General features: G+C 45.9%; 1 protein-coding gene across 2 annotated transcripts in view; it reads left to right on the top strand.

Annotated features, from left to right (window-relative positions):
- Positions 1-18,511, top strand: part of usp24 (ubiquitin specific peptidase 24) — a 137,720-nt gene that overhangs the window by 88,192 nt on the left and 31,017 nt on the right. For both annotated transcript variants that reach the window (XM_061888473.1, XM_061888474.1), the window contains 15 exons: positions 810-918; positions 999-1,157; positions 6,855-6,952; positions 7,033-7,128; positions 7,206-7,428; positions 7,497-7,653; positions 10,790-10,951; positions 11,053-11,123; positions 12,085-12,245; positions 12,321-12,382; positions 13,620-13,811; positions 15,456-15,570; positions 16,738-16,882; positions 16,956-17,075; positions 17,138-17,263. In XM_061888473.1, coding sequence (XP_061744457.1) covers positions 810-918; positions 999-1,157; positions 6,855-6,952; positions 7,033-7,128; positions 7,206-7,428; positions 7,497-7,653; positions 10,790-10,951; positions 11,053-11,123; positions 12,085-12,245; positions 12,321-12,382; positions 13,620-13,811; positions 15,456-15,570; positions 16,738-16,882; positions 16,956-17,075; positions 17,138-17,263 — 1,996 coding nt within the window. The remainder of the gene's footprint in view (positions 1-809; positions 919-998; positions 1,158-6,854; positions 6,953-7,032; positions 7,129-7,205; positions 7,429-7,496; positions 7,654-10,789; positions 10,952-11,052; positions 11,124-12,084; positions 12,246-12,320; positions 12,383-13,619; positions 13,812-15,455; positions 15,571-16,737; positions 16,883-16,955; positions 17,076-17,137; positions 17,264-18,511) is intronic.

The following is an 18,511-nucleotide window of genomic DNA, read 5'->3' as shown; positions in this document are numbered from 1 at the left end:
CCAGTCCGTACTTGCAATAAATGTTTCTTTCCGTCTGTCCATGCATTCGGCTTTTCAGCCAATTGTCCTTCTTCGCGTGTCTTCCGCGTTCTCCCCCCCCTGTCAAGTTCTCCTGCGCTCCTAACAAAGGGACAGGTGATTAGACAACTCGTTCCAGCTGAGATTATCCACTCACCTGTCAGCTGCTTCATGGCCGATCGCTGCACACACCACCCGCCCGCAGGGAACGCAAGGACCACGCCCCTTGCCACAGTTACTATGGTCATCTAATTAGTTACTATGGTAATTTTCGTCACAGCAGCTCAGATGGGGCACCAAGCAGTGTGGGTGGGAAGCGTTTTCACAGACGCGGAAGGAGATTTTCACTACAAAGTACTAAAGCTTGGTGCTATATCAGATTGTAAGTGGGTTTATTTTGTACCCTTCACGTTCATATTTCACTGTTTGTTGCATTTTTGTCGCGTTTCACTTGATTGTAAAATATGTCAATTGAAAGGAGGTGTGACATTATTATTTTGTCAGTATTCTGTGTTTTATCGTTCATAAAAAAATTTTAAATTCCATTACGTATTTTAAGGCGGTCTGTCATAACGTTTTTAGCATTCAATCAGACATTATTGTGAGGTTTTGTATTAATGTCCCTAAAAATAAATATACTGACCCCCAAACATATTTTTTTCTCTAAATGTGGCCCCCGAGTCAAAATAATTGCCCAGGCCTGTTCTAGAAGTTGTATCAAACACCTGTTTTCATCAAGAGAACACTCGGCAGATGTTTATTATTGGGATGTATAAATGCTGTCCTCCTAGGATCACGCTGCGTGTGAGGAAGCTGCTCCTCCTCATCCCAACAGACCCGGATGTGCAGGACGCTCTCGACAACTTTGTTCCCAAAGAATCCAGCGTGTGGAGTCATCAGGTCCAGTCTTTGCAGTCTAATTAAGTTCAACCCATGCATGTTTGCCGCCTCTCATCCCTTGTTTCTTCTGTCTTTTGTAGAAGACGCTGTTTACCCTCGGCGCGGGGACAGGCTCTCGCTCTCCATCCATGGCCTCCAAGCAACAGCACCAGCAACCCAGTGCTGCCTCCATCCTGGAGTCCTTGTTCAGATCCTCCGCCCCGGGCATGTCTACCTTCAGAGTGCTCTACAACCTGGAGGTACACATACTGTATTTTTCGGACTATAAGTCGCAGTTTTTTTCTTAGTTTGGCCAGGAGTGCGACTTATACTCAGGAGCAACTTATGTGTGAAATTATTAACACATTACCGTAAAATTTCAAATAATATTATTTAGCTCATTCACGTAAGTGACTAGACGTATAAGATTTCATCGGATTTAGCGATTAGGAGTGACAGATTGTTTGGTAAACGTATAGCATGTTCTATATGTTATAGTTATTTGAATGACTCTTACCATAATATGTTACGTTAACATACCAGGCACCTTCTCAGTTGGTTATTTATGCGTCATATGTATTATACATATATATTTATATATATATTTACATTCTGGGTGTTCAGTTCGGTAAAAACTGTAAAATTCCATTTAGTTTTTTTTTTTTGGTTGACTGTCATAACATCTTTAGCATTCAGACATTATTTTTATATTTTGTATTCTAACACAAACTGTACAGCAGATAAATACAGCTGGGTGTGTGTGTGTGTGTGTGTGTGTGCATGCGTGTTTATGCATATGTATATATACGTATATGTATATTTACAAATACATATATACGTATATGTATATATATACATATATATATATATAAAGGGAATAAGCGGTAGAAAATGGATGGATGGATGGATATATGTATATATATATATATATATATATATATATATATATATATATGTATGTATGTATGTATATATATATATATATATATATATATATATATATATATATATATATATATATATATATATATATATATATATATATATATATATATATATATATATATATATATATGTATATATACATACATATATACGTATATGTATATATATGTTTATGTATATAAACATATACACGTAAGCTTTTTCCTACTCACAGTGCCACAGATCCACGCCAGAAGCCAGTTGCTCAGAGTTGACAGGGTTTTTAATATCGTTCTTCTCGACCAAGTGCATTTTCATGTAGACTTTTCAGTCTCTCCAATCCTATCACCTCCTCCTCTGCCGGCTGCTCATTCTTAAAGACAACAGTTGATTAGATTCACGCGTACCACCTGCGAAATCTAATCACCTGCCAGCTGCGTCTCGCCGTCCCGCCCATGCCACGCGCCCGTCTGAGGGTGCACTGTCTCCAGTAGCCCAGACGGGGTCGCTGACATTTACATCTGCAGTGTGCTGATCACAACCTCCCTCCACATACCTCCACCGCCAGACTTAGGCCGGGACATCGTCCGGCCGCACCTACTCACGCCCCCCGCCTGAGCGCGGGAGAGGAAGTCCGCCACGGCCATCTGCGCTCCCGGCCTATGGATCACTCTGAAATTGTAGGGTTGTAAAGCGAGATACCACCGGGTGATCCGCGCGTTGGCATCTTTCATGCGGTGGAGCCACTGAAGGGGCTTGTGGTCCGAGCAGAGGCTGAATGGGCGTCCCAGCAGATAGTACCGGAGGGCACCGACCGCCCACCGGATGGCAAGGCACTCCCTCTCCACCGTGCTATATCTGGCCTCTCTTTCTGATAGTTTCCTGCTGATATACAGGACCGGATGGCTGGTGCCCCCCCGCTGCTGAGATAAAACGGCTCCCAGTCCTCTGCCCGACGCATCCGCCTGCAAACAAAACGGGATGGAAAAATCAGGCATGTGCAGTACCGGCTCCTCGCAAAGTGCTTTCCTTACCTTCTCGAATGCCTGCTGGCACTGCTCTGTCCACTGGACCAGATCTGGGGCACCTTTCCGGGTGAGGTCAGTTTGTGGGCTGGTCAGGTCCGCAAACGGGGGACAAACCTCCGGTAGTAGCCCACCAGCCCCAAGAACTGCCTCACCTCCTTTTTCGTCTTCGTAGGCCGCAACTGCTGCGGTTTTATCTACCTGAGGCCGCACCTGGCCTTCCCCCAAGTGGTACCCCAGATACTGTACCTCCCTCCGGCCAACCGCACACTTCGCCGGGTTGGCGGTGAGCCCTGCCCGCCTCAGGGACTCGAGTACCGCCCCCACTCTCTGCATATGCTCCGCCCCGCTGTTCCCCTGGATGATGACATCATCCAGATAGGCTCCGGCATATGCAGCGTGGGGTCGCAGCACCCGGTCCATGAGTCTCTGAAATGTGGCGGGCGCACCGAACAAGCCGAACGAAAGGGTCACGAACTGGTATAAATCTTCCGGAGTGGAGAATGCCGTTTTTTCCTTGGACTCTGGAGACAAGGGAATCTGCCAGTAGCCCTTAGTCAAATCCAGTGTCGTAAAAAAACGAGCAGTGCCCAACCTGTCCAGGAGCTCGTCGACCCGGGGCATTGGATAGGCGTCAAACCGTGACACCTCATTCACCTTGTGGTAGTCTACACAGGACCGCACAGACCCATTTTTCTTCCCTACCAGAACTATGGGGCTGCACCACGCACTGTGTGACTCTTCTATCACTCCCAATTCCAGCATGGCTTTTAATTCTTCCCGAACTACTTTGCGTTTGTGTTCGGGCAGCCTATAGGGCCGGGACCTCACCGTCATGCCTGGGCTGGTCTCTATGTGATGCTGGGTGAGAGTCGTGCGGCCTGGCAGGGGGGAGAACACGTCAGCAAAATTTTGCTGCAATTTGGCCACGTCTGCTTTCTGTGACAGCGTAAGATGTTTATCATAGCGGAGAGGGGAGGGCCGGGGGGAGGGGGGAACCTCCGGGCCCAGCTCCTCGCTCTCCGCTATCGCCGTCACGGGCTCCGCTTCCCTCCACCCTTTTAGTAGGTTGAGGTGGTATATTTGTGTTGCCCCGCCCGGTCAGATCGCCTGACCTCGTAGTCCACGTCACCTACTCGTTGCGTGACCACAAAGGGTCCTTGCCACTTTGCGAGTAATTTGGAGCTGGATGTTGGGAGTAATACAAGTACTTTCTCTCCCGGTGAAAATTGTCTAGGTTGCGCCCCCCTGTTATACAGGCGCTGTTGACGTTCTTGGGCTTGGAGCAAATACGTGACAAGTGCCCTAATGTGTGGAGTTTTGCTCTCAAGTCCATGACGTACTGAATTTCGTTATTACTGGGGCTTGGACCTTCCTGCCAGCTTTCTTTAACTAGGTCCAGTACCCCACGCGGCTTCCTGCCGAACAACAGTTCAAATGGAGAAAATCCTGTTGAGGCCTGGGGAACCTCCCGCACTGCAAATAACAGGGGATCCAACCATTTATGCCAATTTGTCCTCGTGTATGAACTTCCGGATCATGGATTTCAAAGTTCTATTCATCCGCTCCACCAACCTATCTGTCTGTGGGTGGTAAACGCTAGTTCGAATAGATTTGATCCCCAATAAACCGTACAGCTCTTTTAACGTGCGTGACATAAAGGACGTGCCCTGGTCAGTTAAAATCTCTTTCGGGATTCCAACCCGGGAGATAACTTGAAACAGTGCCTGCGCGACACTCTTTGCAGAGATGGAGCGCAGTGGCACTGCTTTGGGATAGCGCGTTGCATAATCCACCAGGACTAGCGCAAAGCGATATCCCTGGGTGCTCGGATGAAATGGCCCGACGAGGTCCATGCCAATTCGCTCAAATGGGACCTCTATCAGTGGTAATGGCCGCGAAGGGGCTCTAGGAGTGGCCGCTGGGTTGACTAGTTGACAGTCCGGGCAGGCTGCGCACCAACGGAGCACGTCTGCCCGAATGCCCATCAATCGAACTCACTTGGTACCAGGTCGCGCGCAGAGTGTCATCTCGAGACTGCTCGAGTGGAAAATCATCCATGGGGCGCCATTGGGGAACCGGGGAAACCTCCTGGGAAGTCCCCGCCGGCCCCCCTTCCCCCTCCCCCTCGGCAGCGTCGGATAATCTTGCGTCGCCGATGAGAACAGCGCGGGTATCCCCTTTCCCTACCGTCCGTGAACGCACCCCTGTACACTGCTTTATTAATCCCTTAAATCCCGACCAATTTGTTCCCAAGATTAAGGGGTGCGCCAGGCGTACCCCGGCACAACGGGGTACGCGTGAATATCCCCATGCACACATTTAACCCGCACCCGTGTAACCTTACTCAATACCCCAGGTCGAACCAGGTTTTGGTGAATCATGGACTGCTCGCAGCCTGACTCCACCATCGCCCGGTATATACTCCCTTGTATCCTTACCGGTACATAGTATGTCTCTCCCGGTCCGGGGGAGGATGCTGGAGGGTCGCCCACCCGGATCACCTGCCCCACCTCCATCGCTGGACACTCCCGTTGCAGGTGACCTAGACGTCGGCACCTCCAGCACTCCTGCCCCGGCATTCGAGGCGCCGTTTGCGGGGGAAACGCAGTGTCTGCCGCGGCCTGGCCCTGAGGAGGAGAAAGCAGATTCATGTTGTTTTGTGGCCTGGGCCACGGCTGGGCTCCCTCTGCTGGTGGCGGGCGAATTCTGCGCGGCGCCGGTACTGGCCGCTCCGCTCCTCTTGCAGCCTTCTCCCGCTGTACCGCTAGGTGGTCCTCTGCCAAGGCTACCACCGCTGCTACCCCTTGTGGCCGGTGGTAGCGGAACCATGCTGACGTCCGCGCCGGTTTCGCCTCCAGGAATTGTTCGAGAATCAATTGTTCCATTACCTCTTCTGTTCCTCCGGGTTGCAGCCATCTTGTCGCCGCGTCTTTTAATTGTTGGCCCAGGGCGAAAGGGCGCTCCTCCGGTCCGAGTCTCATGTTCCGGAATCTTCGTCTGTTTTCCTCCTCGGATCCTCCCGTCCGGTCCAACACCGCTCTCCTCATGTCCCGGTAGCTCACCCGGGACACTGGTGGCAGGCTGAGCGCCGCTCGCTGCGCCTCTCCCGCCAGCAACGGTAACAGCCGCACCGCCCACTCCTCTTCTGGCCATGCGCATGATTTTGCTGTCGCCTCGAACATGTCCAAAAAGTTGTGGGGATCTTCCGTTTCCGCCATTCTGTGCTGTCCACTGCCGTCAACGCTGGCCTCGCTGCTGCGTGTGTCCCGACTTCAGCCTTCTCCGTCAGCGCCTGCAGAATCTGGCTCTGCTGCGCTATCTGGCCCTCCATCTGCCGGTGGTTCGCGGTAGACATCTCTGCCAGTAGCTGCCCAAGTGCCTCTATGGAGCTTGGTGACAACATCATAGCTTTTTTTTAATTGATTTTTTTTTTAACGTTGGGTGCCAGTTGTAAGCTTTTTCCTACTCACAGTGCCACGGATCCACGCCAGAAGCCAGTTGCTCAGAGTTGACAGGGTTTTTAATATCGTTCTTCTCGACTAAGTGCATTTTCATGTAGACTTTTCAGTCTCTCCAATCCTATCACCTCCTCCTCTGCCGGCTGCTCATTCTTAAAGACAACAGTTGATTAGATTCACGTGTACCACCTGCGAAATCTAATCACCTGCCAGCTGCGTCTCGCCGTCCCGCCCATGCCACGCCCCCGTCTGAGGGTGCACTGTCTCCAGTAGCCCAGACGGGGTCGCTGACATTTACATCTGCAGTGTGCTGATCACAACCTCCCTCCACAACACATAAATACTGGAATGTTACCTCATGATAATTGAGGGAACTCTTTTAATGTAATGCTGGATCCACAATATTGCTATATCTTAATAGTCAAAAGGTGTCAATCAAAACTTAAGCACTGATGTTTTGAAACAGCTCTATTGATTTATTTGGAGTGTGTGGTGTACCCAACAAGTAGATATAATGTTAAACCAAACAAGACCATTTCTGTTTTAGGTGTTGAGTTCCAAACTGATGCCCACGTCTGATGACGAGATGGCGAAAACCAGCAGCAAGTCCTTCTGCGAGAACTTCCTCAAAGCAGGAGGCCTCAGGTAAATACAAATTAATCTGTATTGTATGTCTGTATTTTGGTCGTGCCCTAACAGTACTCTCTCCTCACGTTTGCTTGCAGTCTGGTGGTGAATGTGATGCAAAGAGACTCCATCCCATCAGAGGTAGACTACGAGACGCGACAAGGAGTCTACTCCATCTGCCTTCAGTTGGCCAGGTGCAGCACACCTCTGTGGTGACGTCTTGGGTAGCAGCCTTGCAGACTCTCTCATCCTCAACTGGTTGTATCTGCAGGTTCCTTCTGGTTGGCCAGAGCATGCCCGCATCGCTGGACGATGACATCATCCGTGATGGCGACGCTCTATCGTCCCGCCCGTTCCGCAACGCGGGCCGCAGCGGCCGCCAGCTCTCGCTCTGTGCGACTCCGGAAAAGTCCTCCTACAGGCAGATGTCACTGTCGGAGCGCTCGTCTATCAGGGTGGAGGAGATCATACCTGCTGCCCGCGTGGCTATTCAGGTAAGGAAACAAAAACGGCAACATGAGGCCGTCATTAACTGCAGCTGCAACATTTCTGCTCCCTCCAGACTATGGAGGTCGGCGACTTCACATCCACCGTGGCCTGTTTCATGCGGCTGACATGGGCGGCGGCCGCAGGGCGACTGGATCTGGTTGGTAGCCCTCAGCCAATCAGAGAGACCCACGGTGCACTTCTACCTCAGGGAGTTCGCACTTGCAGCACAGGTAAAAGAGAGCAAGTACATGGGTGGAATAAAACTTACAGTGGAACCTTGATTTATTAACTTAAAGGCCTACTGAAACCCACTACTCCCGACCACGCAGTCTGATAGTTTATATATCAATGATAAAATATTAACATTGCAACACATGCCAATACGGTCGTTTTAGTTTACTAAATTGCAACAATTTTAAATTTCGCGCGGAAGTATCATGCTAAAACGTTGCTGTATGATGATGCGTGTGCATTACGTCACGCATTGTAGAGGACATTTTGTTCCAGCAGCGTTCACAGTTATAAGTCGTCTCTTTTCATCGCATAATTTCACAGTATTATGGACATCTGTGTTGCTGAATCTTTTGCAATTTGTTCAATGAATAATGGAGACGTCAAAGAAGAAAGCTGTAGGTGGGAAGCGGTGTATTGCGGCCGCCTTTAGCAACACAAACACAGCCGGTGTTTCATTGTTTACTTTCCCGAAAGATGACGGTGAAGCTTTACTATGGAACAGAGCGGTCAAGCGAACACGGTTGGATTGGACCACACACACAAAGTACAGTGTATTATGCAGCGATCATTTCGAAGGATCGTGTTTCGAAGAGGGTCCCTTGCGAAGGGCAGAGATGGGCATCGCCACCACCCGTCGACTGGTGCTGAAGAAAGGTGCAGGGCCGACCTTCAGGTTGTACAGGTACGACCATATTATCTCACTAAAACACCAGTAACACAATAAGCAGATAAGGGATTTTCCAGAATTATCCTAGTAAATTTGTCTAATAACATCTGAATTGTTCCCACTGCCCTCTAGTCTTTTTTTTCCCTTTTTCTTTTTTCTAGTCCTTCACTCTCACTTTCCTCATCCACGAATCTTTCATCCTCGCTCAAAATAATGGGGAAATCGTCACTTTCTCTGTCCAAATCGCTCTCGCTGCTGGTGGCCATGATTGTAAACAATGTGAGGAGCTCCACAACCCGTGATGTCACGCGCATATCGTCTGCTACTTCCGGTACAGGCAAGGCTTTTTTATCAGCACCAAAAGTTGCAAACTTTATCGTCGATGTTCTCTACTAAATCCTTTCAACAAAAATATGGCAATATCGCGAAATGATCAAGTATGACACATAGAATGGACCTGCTATCCCCGTTTAAATAAGAAAATCTCATTTCAGTAGGCGTTTAATTGGTTCTTGAATGGGGTTCCTGATTTGAAAAGCTCATATAGCAAAGCAAATTTTTCCATAAATACAAATGTAAATATGAATAATGGGACTTGTCCAGGGTGTACGCCGCCTTCTGCCGGAATGCAGCTGAGATCGGCTCCAGCACCCCTGCGACCCCAAAAGGGACAAGCGGTAAAAAATGGTTGGATGGATGGGTTCCAGCCTTGACAAAAATTCCATGTTTTAGTTAAGGTTTGGACACAGAGAACACAATATAAAGTGCTAGACAGTACTGTATCGCTACCAAACATAACAAGGGGGTAATAAACTATTTTCTTAAAAAGCTAAAACAACATGCACTACTCTGGCAACACACGCACAAGTCTCTTTAGTGGTCCCACAAATGATCAGAAATCACCAAAATCCTTAACTTGAACAACCGTATTGCTAAAATATTCAACATTTAAAAACATCAAAGGAGGTGAAGAGAAAGCAACAAATGGGCAGAGAGAAGGTTGTGTGTGTGTGTGTGTGTGTGTGTGTGTGTGTGTGTGTGTGTGTGTGTGTGTGTGTGTGTGTGTGTGTGTGTGTGTGTGTGTGTGTGTGTGCGTGTGCGTGCGTGTGTGTGTGTGTGTGTGTGCGCGTGTGTGTGTGTGCGTGTGTGCGTGCATGTGCGCGCGCGTGTGCGTGCGTTCTGGCAATGCTTACTTAATGGGGACATCGCTCTGTTTACACAGTCACCTTTAGGGGACTTCCGACGGTATGAGGACCAAAAAAACAGGTCCCCTGAAGGGAAACCTTTTTAAATGATAGTCAGATCCATTCTGAGGATGCCTACTTGATTTTTAAGCTTTGGCCCATAAAACATGTCTACTGGTTAGTTTGAGTGACTTCTGCTGAATAGCAGTTTTCAGTAATGTCACAGAAGATGCAGGATTTGCTTTACAATTTAAGTGGTGAAACTTCCTATAAGAGGTCAGCTGTAGTGCTGTATTCTAAAGATCATGTCATATTTAATTTAAACTTTTTTCTTTTTTTTAAGTGATCCTCGGTAGTCACGTACAAATTTGTGTGAATTCTGCAAAATTATTAAAATTTGGTCTCCATGAACCATATTAACTCTTTTTCCCCAGGGTCCCCAGTAAGAATGATCAGCACATTACGCCATCAATCCAGAGATTTAAAGATGTGTACGAGCTAACTGGGCAGTGGCCGTTTTACCTCATTTTTTATGCCTCCACAACCATTAGAAAGGGTGGTCCCCACAAGTGATGATCAAAAACTTGGTCTTAATTCTAAATGGTGCTGCTGAAAAAGAGGTAGTGTCTTTTCCTCCACCTCCGCTGTGAAATAAGTCTGCTCTGGCATTCTATTCCGGAAAAGTCAGGTCTCATCACAAATGAAACTTGCTTTGGTACGAAGCCTGCTTCGTGGATTCTTTCGTACTTGTCAGCGCAATTAACGTACTCCTTGCAAATAGTCTTTTTTTTAAAACTCCACAGCGATTCCATCCTCCTTTCCCCACTGGTCTGTTGTCTTTTTGGGACTCAGATTGAGTCAGCAAAAGACCTGGTTCGCACATTGGGGACAGAATGGCGCTGTTGGGAGATTGGCCGTGCCAGCAACCTAAGGGTTCCTGGTTCGATCCCCAGCTTCTACCAACCTACTCCCGTCTGTTGTGTCCTTCAGCAAGACACTTCACCCTTGCTCCTGATGGGACGTGGTTATGGCCTTGCATGGCAGCTCCCTCCAGCAGTTTCTGAATGTGAATGGGTGAATGTGGAAATAGTGTCAAAGCGCTTTGAGTACCTTGAAGGTAGAAAACGGCTATACAAGTATAACCCATTGAACTGAGGCATATTTAGCTCAATCTAAATGTTTGCAAATGGAAAATTTTGCAAAAAGAGGGGCTGGTAAATCGAGGTTCCACAGTAATTGCCAGGAGGAGGGGGTGAATTAATATTTGGTGTATGATTGCAGGAAGTAACTGCAGCTCCAGCAGCGAGGGAGAGAGCACGCCGACGGCACTGCATGCTGGGATATGCGTGCGACAGCAGAGCGTCTCCATAAAAGATGCCATCATCGCCCGGGAGGCTCTGTCGCTCCTGGTCACCTGTCTGCAGTTACGCTGTCAGCAGCTATGTAAGGACCAAACCACGCCAGCACCAACATTCCCGTCACTTTCACTTACCTTTGGCTTGTGTGCTTAAGGAACCTGTGTGTGCGTTTTTCTCTTTCCATAGCCTCTTTTTACAACCTGCCCTCGGTCAACGACTTCATCATTGATGTACTGCTGGGGTCTCCCAGTGGTGAGGTATGTGAACACCAAAAACCTTTACATGAGTCTACAATGAAAATGCTTATCTATGCACATTGCTTCGCAAAAGCCAAAGAAACAGGTGGTACTACAATCCACGTTCTGCCAGCTTTTTCACTACCTTAGCTTTGACTCATATAGCCCCAATGCATCTGTACCTTTTCATCTAGACCTTCTCCAAAATAAATGAAAAAACTTTCTCTAGTACCAAAGAAAACCCAATATATATAGATTATGGTTTGTTCTAGTTTTATTTCTCACACATAAATATGTTCGGTAAATGTTCAAAGACAAACAAAAAACATGTTATTTTTAATTGACAATGTGTACAGTGGGGCAAAAAAGTATTTAGTCAGCCACCGATTGTGCAAGTTCTCCCACTTCAAATGATGACAGAGGTCTGTAATTTTCATCATAGGTACACTTCAACTGTGAGAGACAGAATGTGAAAAAAAATCCGGGAATTCACATATTTTAAAGAATTTATTTGTAAATTATGGTGGAAAATAAGTATTTGGTCAACCATTCAAAGTTGTCACTGATGGAAGGAGGTTTTGGCTCAAAATCTCACGATACATGGCCCCATTCATTCTTTCCTTAACACGCATCAATCGTCCTGTCCCCTTAGCAGAAAAACAGCCCCAAAGCATGATGTTTCCACCCCCATGCTTCACAGTAGTTATGGTGTTCTTGGGATGCAACTCAGTATTCTTCTTCCTCCAAACACGACGAGTTGAGTTTATACCAAAATGGATACATGGATGATACAGCAGAAGATTGGGAGAATGTCGGGTGGTCAGATGAAACCAAAATAGAACTTTTTGGTATAAACTCAGCTCTTCGTGTTTGGAGGAAAAGAATACTGAGTTTCATCCCAAGAACACCATACCTACTGTGAAGCTGTCTTAACAAAAATACTTGCAATGAAAAATGAGTTTTGCTTCAATGCCTCCCTCAGATTCGCCGCGTAGCTTGCGACCAACTTTACACTCTGAGCCAGTCGGACACGTCAGCCTTCCCCGACGTGCAGAAGCCCAACTTGTTCCTGCTCTCGGTCATCCTCACCGCCCAGCTGCCATTGTGGAGTCCTACCTCTGTCATGAGAGGGGTCAACCAGAGGTAGTTTTTGGGAAGAAAAGTGATAAAAAAAAATGCTGAGGCGTCCTCATGTGGTTGTTTCTTTGTCACCATCAGATTGCTGTCACAATGTACGGAGTACTTTGACTTACGATGTCAGCTACTGGATGATCTAACAAGTAAGCTTAAGGCCTCTTCCTGTAATGTGGATACACAAGACCATACATACTGTAGCAAACCACAACCACACACACACACACACACACACACGCACACACACACACACACACACACACACACACACTTACAGTAGTGCAGAGAGCACCCGACTAGCCTATTAGTACAAAGTTAGCAATCAATATTCGCTTCAGTTTGGTGACTATATGTCTGTAAGTTTAAATGCATTTGATGTTTTAGCCTAATTTGATTCCATTAAAATCTCATTTATTAAACATTTGGTTTAGTTTTGCAATGCTACTTATTGTTAGCCTGCCAATGGTTCCTTCTGGTACCTGCTGATCTGTATTTGGGGATCTGCATAAGTCCTGAAAATTTCTGCAGATCCGCCATTGTAGTCCGTGCCGACGACGTAGTTGATAAGCTTCTTATTTTTCTCTATTTTCTTGTTATAGCGCATTCATCCTCTGCTTTTGCCTTTTCTAATATGAAGTAGCATAAAGTTCTAACTTATATTTTGCTATGGAAGCGTTAAAACTATTGGTGTAGTGGGTTTACCCACGGAACTTTTGTTATTAGTTGTTGTTATTATCAGATAGTTATTAGTTGTTGTTATTATTAGTTAGTTATTGTTGTCGTTGTGCTAGTGAGCCAACAGATGAGGAGATCCTGCTCTGTTATTGATTGAAGAAAAGTCTGCGTGTCATTAAAACAGTTAGTTCCATCTTTTAACACTTCTTTGACTACCGTCCTTGCACGCTACACCGCTACAACAAAGATGACGGGGAGAAGACGCTGTCAAAGTGGAGCCACGAAAATATGACCGCCCACAAAACGGCGCATCGTAAGCGACTGTCAGAAAGTGACTTGAAGATGATCTGTAAAACATCATCTGTGCAATATTTTGACCAGAGAACCGCCATTACTTGTTATGTAGACCACAAGGGAGTGTGTTGCATTTAGGAAAAAAAGTCATAATATGAACCCCTTAATGCGCCTTATAATCCGGTGTGCCTTTTGTATGAAAATAGACCCACTCATTGGCAGTGCGCCTTATAATCCGGTGCGCACTATGGTCCGAAAAATATGGTAATTATCCATTTTATATGATGACATCATATCGTCACCACGCCCCCACTGCAACAAATAGATTGTCAAACTGTGGCAAACACTGGCACCACACGCTGTTCCACAATAACTCTGTTGCTTCCTTATCTTATTCCCCTAACCCCCACACAGCGTCAGAGATGGAGGTGTCGCAAGTCAGCAGCGCCTCCATGTTGGAGGACGAAATCTCTTGGCTGGACAACTTTGAGCCCAGCTGGAGCTCGGCGATGGAGACCAGCGAGGCGGACAACATCCTCCTGGCCGGACACCTGCGGCTCATCAAGACCCTGCTCTCGCTTTGCGGAACTGAGAAGGAGCTACTCGGTACGCTTGTACTCGTGGACAAAAGTATTAGAACACCTGGCCGTTACTCTTACAGGGGGTAACATTGAAAGGGAAAAACAAGAGTCTGTCTATCTTTTTGCAACTTTAACTGCTTCACACTTCTGGGAAGGTTTTGGATTTTGGATCATTTCTAAGATGTTTTTCCACACCAATCTGATCAATGCAGCCTTTTCTTTGTAAACTGTGGAAAAGTTTCTTTCCCCAAATGTTCCTACAATGTTGCGTTAAAGTATTTTTCAGAAATGTCCTTGTGAGGTTACAATTTAAATCAATCGATGTTTATTTGTATAGCCCTAAATCACAAGTGTCTCAAAGGGCTGCACAAACCACAACGACATCCTCGGTAGGGCCCACATAAGGGCAAGGAAAAACTCACCCCATTGGGACGTCGACCATGTTGACTATGAGAAACCTTGGAGAGGACCACATATGTGGGCACCCCCCCTCCGTAGGGGACCGAAAGCACTGGATGTCGAGCGGATCTAATATGATATTGTGAGAGTCCAATCCATAGTGGATCTAACGTACCCGTGAGAATCAAGTCCAAAGTGGATCCAAAATAGTAGCGAGAGTCCCATCCAAAGTGTAGCCAGCAGGAAACCATCCCAAGTGGAGGCGGATCAGCATCGCAGAAATGTCCCCAAACGATACACAGGCGAGCAGTCCATCTTGGGTCCTGACTCTGGACGAGCAGTCCATCCTGGGTCCCGATTTTGGACAGCCAATACTTCATCCATGGCCACCGGACCGGACTCCCTCCACAAGGGAAGGGGGGACATAGGAGAAAAAGAAAAGAAACGGCAGCTCAACTAGTCTAAAAAGGGGGTCTATTTAAAGGCTGGAGTATACAAATAAGTTTTAAGATGAGACTTAAATGCTTAAGGGAAATGAACACAACTAAGCCTAAATGATGAATTCAATTATTACGAAGTGTTTGAATATTTGGCCCTGTAGTGCACTCCATCTCAAATAGTGGGGCTGGACTCCCTGGGGGGGGCACGGTGCCTAGTAAGGAAGGCATTTCTGACCTTGGGGAACACGCTTTTTTTGCCGTACCAGAATATGATGAAGTGTATGTAGCACTTGGCTTCACTGTAAACACGGTGGGGGACGTGGAAAGACTGTTGTGTTGTTTACTTTAATGTTAATAAGTTAAAGTTAAAGTACCAATGATTGTCACACACACGAGGTGTGGTGAAATTTGTCCTCTGCATTTGACCCATCCCCTTGATCACCTCCTGAGAAGTGAGGGAAGCAGTGGGCAGCAGCGGTGCCGCCCCCGGGAATCATTTATGCTGATTTAACCCCCAATTCCAACCTTTGAGTGCCAAGCAGGGAGGCAATGAGTCCCATTTTTATTATAGTTTTTGGTATGACCTACTGATCTCAGGGCGGACACTATAACCACTAGGCCACTGAGTAGGTAAGTAATAAGCTAACAGTGTTATGCTGAGGTATAGTTATAACAGTTTTATAGACAAATTATACTATTTCTAGTTACGGTGGAGTGTGGGGGGGGCGTAATTGAAAATATTTCAAAAGCACAGCTGTAGTGTAAGTGTACAATGGAACTGGTACCCACGGAAACACCACACACATGACCCCATTTTACTCTTTCCACAGGTCCTTCACTGATCCAGCAGTTGTTGGATGACTTCTTGTTCCGAGCCTCACGCATCATCATCAACACTTCCAACTCCACCGCCTCCCCAGCCCCTAGCCACGACTTCCACCCCAAGTACGGCGCCAAGTCTCTATTCCCTATTCGGGTTGTTTTGTGCCTAGATTACATATTGCAGGGGTCGCCAACCCGTCAATCGCAATATACCAGTTGACCTTTGGGAACCTACCTATCGACCACGAAAATGGAAAAAAAATATATATTAATATGATATGAGACCAACAGACCTGTCAACAGGCATGCATTTCAACCCCTGAACACACCTCGTCTCTCTGTTCAGCCTCACATCCATCTGCTCTCGACACCGCGGCCACACATTTCACCCGCTCATATCGCAAACGCACATGGCATGACGTTCACAAAAATCATCGAGCTGCAACAATGCATTAAAGCTGACTGCCGCAACGCATCCGACATTTTCTAACATCCAACATCGAACAACTCCTCCCTCAACCACGATCATCATCTCTCGCCTGCGACGGGACGCTAACAAGCCAAAAACTATAGTCTGTGAACATTGCTCCAAAGTTTGTGGTGATTTATTGTGTATACAAAAGGGACATGTGCAAAGGGCGTAATATATGAAAAAACACGCCGGCAGATAAAGAAGGACTTCCCTGTTCAACCCCTCTTAATTAAACACAAAAAACTTGCCAGGCGAACAACTGATTTTACTACTTCCGACGCTGACGTAAGCTAACTCGCGTCCTTTATGTCAGTGGTCCCCAACCCAATTGGTACCGGGCCGCAGAATAATTTTTTATTCATTTTTATGAAAAAAAAAAAAAATATATATATATATAAATATTTTGTTATTAAATCAACATAAAAAAAACACTATATACACACTTACAATTAGTGCACCAACCACAAAAACCTCCCTTTTTCATGACAAATACGTCCCTTTTTCATAACAAAGATGTATATCTGTGTATATATACATACATATATATAAATGTGTATGTGTATATTTATGTGTGTGTGTGTGTGTGTATGTGTATATATATACATACATACATGTATATATATATATATGTTTATGTGTATATATACATATATATATGTATGTACATACATATGTATGTACAGTATGTATGTTAGAGTTGACACAGGGTTAGAACTTGCTTTGGCTTTTGGTTGAAACCAGGGATCTTGGGCTCTAAAAAGTTGGTGACCACTGACATACAGTAGTCGTAGATCATGTTCCTCCATTGTCCTCCTCAGGTGCAGCACCGCCAGCAGCCGCCTGGCAGCCTACGAGGTTCTGGTAATGTTGGCCGACAGCTCCCTCTCCAACCTGCGACTGATCACCAGAGAGCTGCTCTCCATGCACCACCAGTCCGACCCTTCGCTCTGTAAAGAGTTTGATGTAAGACGCTATTTGCATATTCTTCTTGCTATTAACTAAACAATGAAACTAACGCTTTTTCTCGCCATGTCAGTATCTTCCCCCTGTAGAGAGCCGCTCAGTGTCCGGCTTTGTTGGCCTGAAAAATGGCGGTGCCACATGTTACATGAATGCTGTTTTCCAGCAGCTTTACATGCAGCCGGGCCTAACAGAGGTAAGCGTGACACTCATGCTGGGAGTTGTAAACGTTCAATGTATGTTTTCTTTCCTTGAAAGGCTTTCCTGTCCATCGAAGACGACACAGACCAGCCCGAGGAGAGTGTCTTTTACCAGGTTCAATCTTTGTTCGGTCACTTGATGGAGAGCAAGCTGCAGTACTATGTCCCAGAGAATTTCTGGAAGGTAATTAGACTGATTTCAATAGTAATACATTTGTCAGTGTACTTTACTAGCAGTTAACTACACCGGAATTCGATTATGCGCAAGGCCCTTGGACTGGCTGATTGACCTCAACACAAGTGGTTGTCGACATAACCAAAACTAGCCATTGCTTGCATATTTACCTTTTACTCTGGCCGGAGACATAAGGAGAAAAGGTGTTTTTGTTTTTTTAACCTAAGGCAGTTTCTTGACGTTTTTAGGGCTGCTAGGATTAATCAGGCCAATCAACGGTATTTGACTTTAAAAAAAACAAAAAACACTTCAAGCGAGCTTCGAGCTTCATCGCTTGGGGCGGTGTAGCTCGGTTGGTAGAGTGGCCGTGCCAGCAACTTGAGGGTTGCAGGTTCGATCCCCGCTTCCGCCATCCTATTTACTGCCGTTGTGTCCTTGGGCAAGACACTTTACCCACCTGCTCCCAGTGCCACCCACACTGGTTTAAAAGTAACTTAGATATTGGGTTTCACTATGTAAAGCGCTTTGAGTCACAAGAGAAAAAGCGCTATATAAATATAATTCACTTCAATATCTTCTGTTTCTTCGAAAAATCGATTAATGCATGTTCCTAAAAATATAGAAAAACCTGAACGCCAGAAACTTTAAATATGCGGACGTAATTTCTGCCAGGCCACACATAACGAGTTGAACCTTTCTTAAAAGTATTTTTTGTTATTGCAGTGTAGTTCAATTTCAATGTTGATGTGCATTAATTTGGGGGGGAAAATAAAGGCTTTGGCAATCAAATACATTTTTCATTTCCACAATTTTCCCTAAAATATGCATTGAGACTCGAAAGTGTAATATATCTGATGATTTGAACAAACTAATTAATTAATAGAATACCAGATTACCAAAGTAATCAGTACTTGCAGCCCTAATTGTTTTCCTCCATGTATGCATATTCTTGTTTGTACTATTCTGTTTTCATACAACAACTTATTTATTTATTTTTAACAGTGCTGCTGCAGTCATTTTGTTGTTTATCAAAACAGTTTTGGTATACTCTTCCGATGGCCAACAAGGCTGTCATACACACATGAAACAGAAACTTCAATATAGGTCTCACTGAGACCTATACAGGGGAATCGGGCCACACAGTTTTTTGACCTTAGTGTTACTTTTTCTTACTCTTACTGTAACAAACCCTTTATTTTGTCATTCATTTGTTCCCACCTCGTTATTGTTTTTACGTTTTTGAATTATTAAGTTCAC

Source organism: Nerophis ophidion, linkage group LG26, assembly GCF_033978795.1.
Source record: "Nerophis ophidion isolate RoL-2023_Sa linkage group LG26, RoL_Noph_v1.0, whole genome shotgun sequence".
Taxonomy (NCBI): domain Eukaryota; kingdom Metazoa; phylum Chordata; class Actinopteri; order Syngnathiformes; family Syngnathidae; genus Nerophis; species Nerophis ophidion.
Note: the sequence above shows the minus strand (reverse complement) of the source record. Positions and strands in the feature narration are given on the sequence as shown.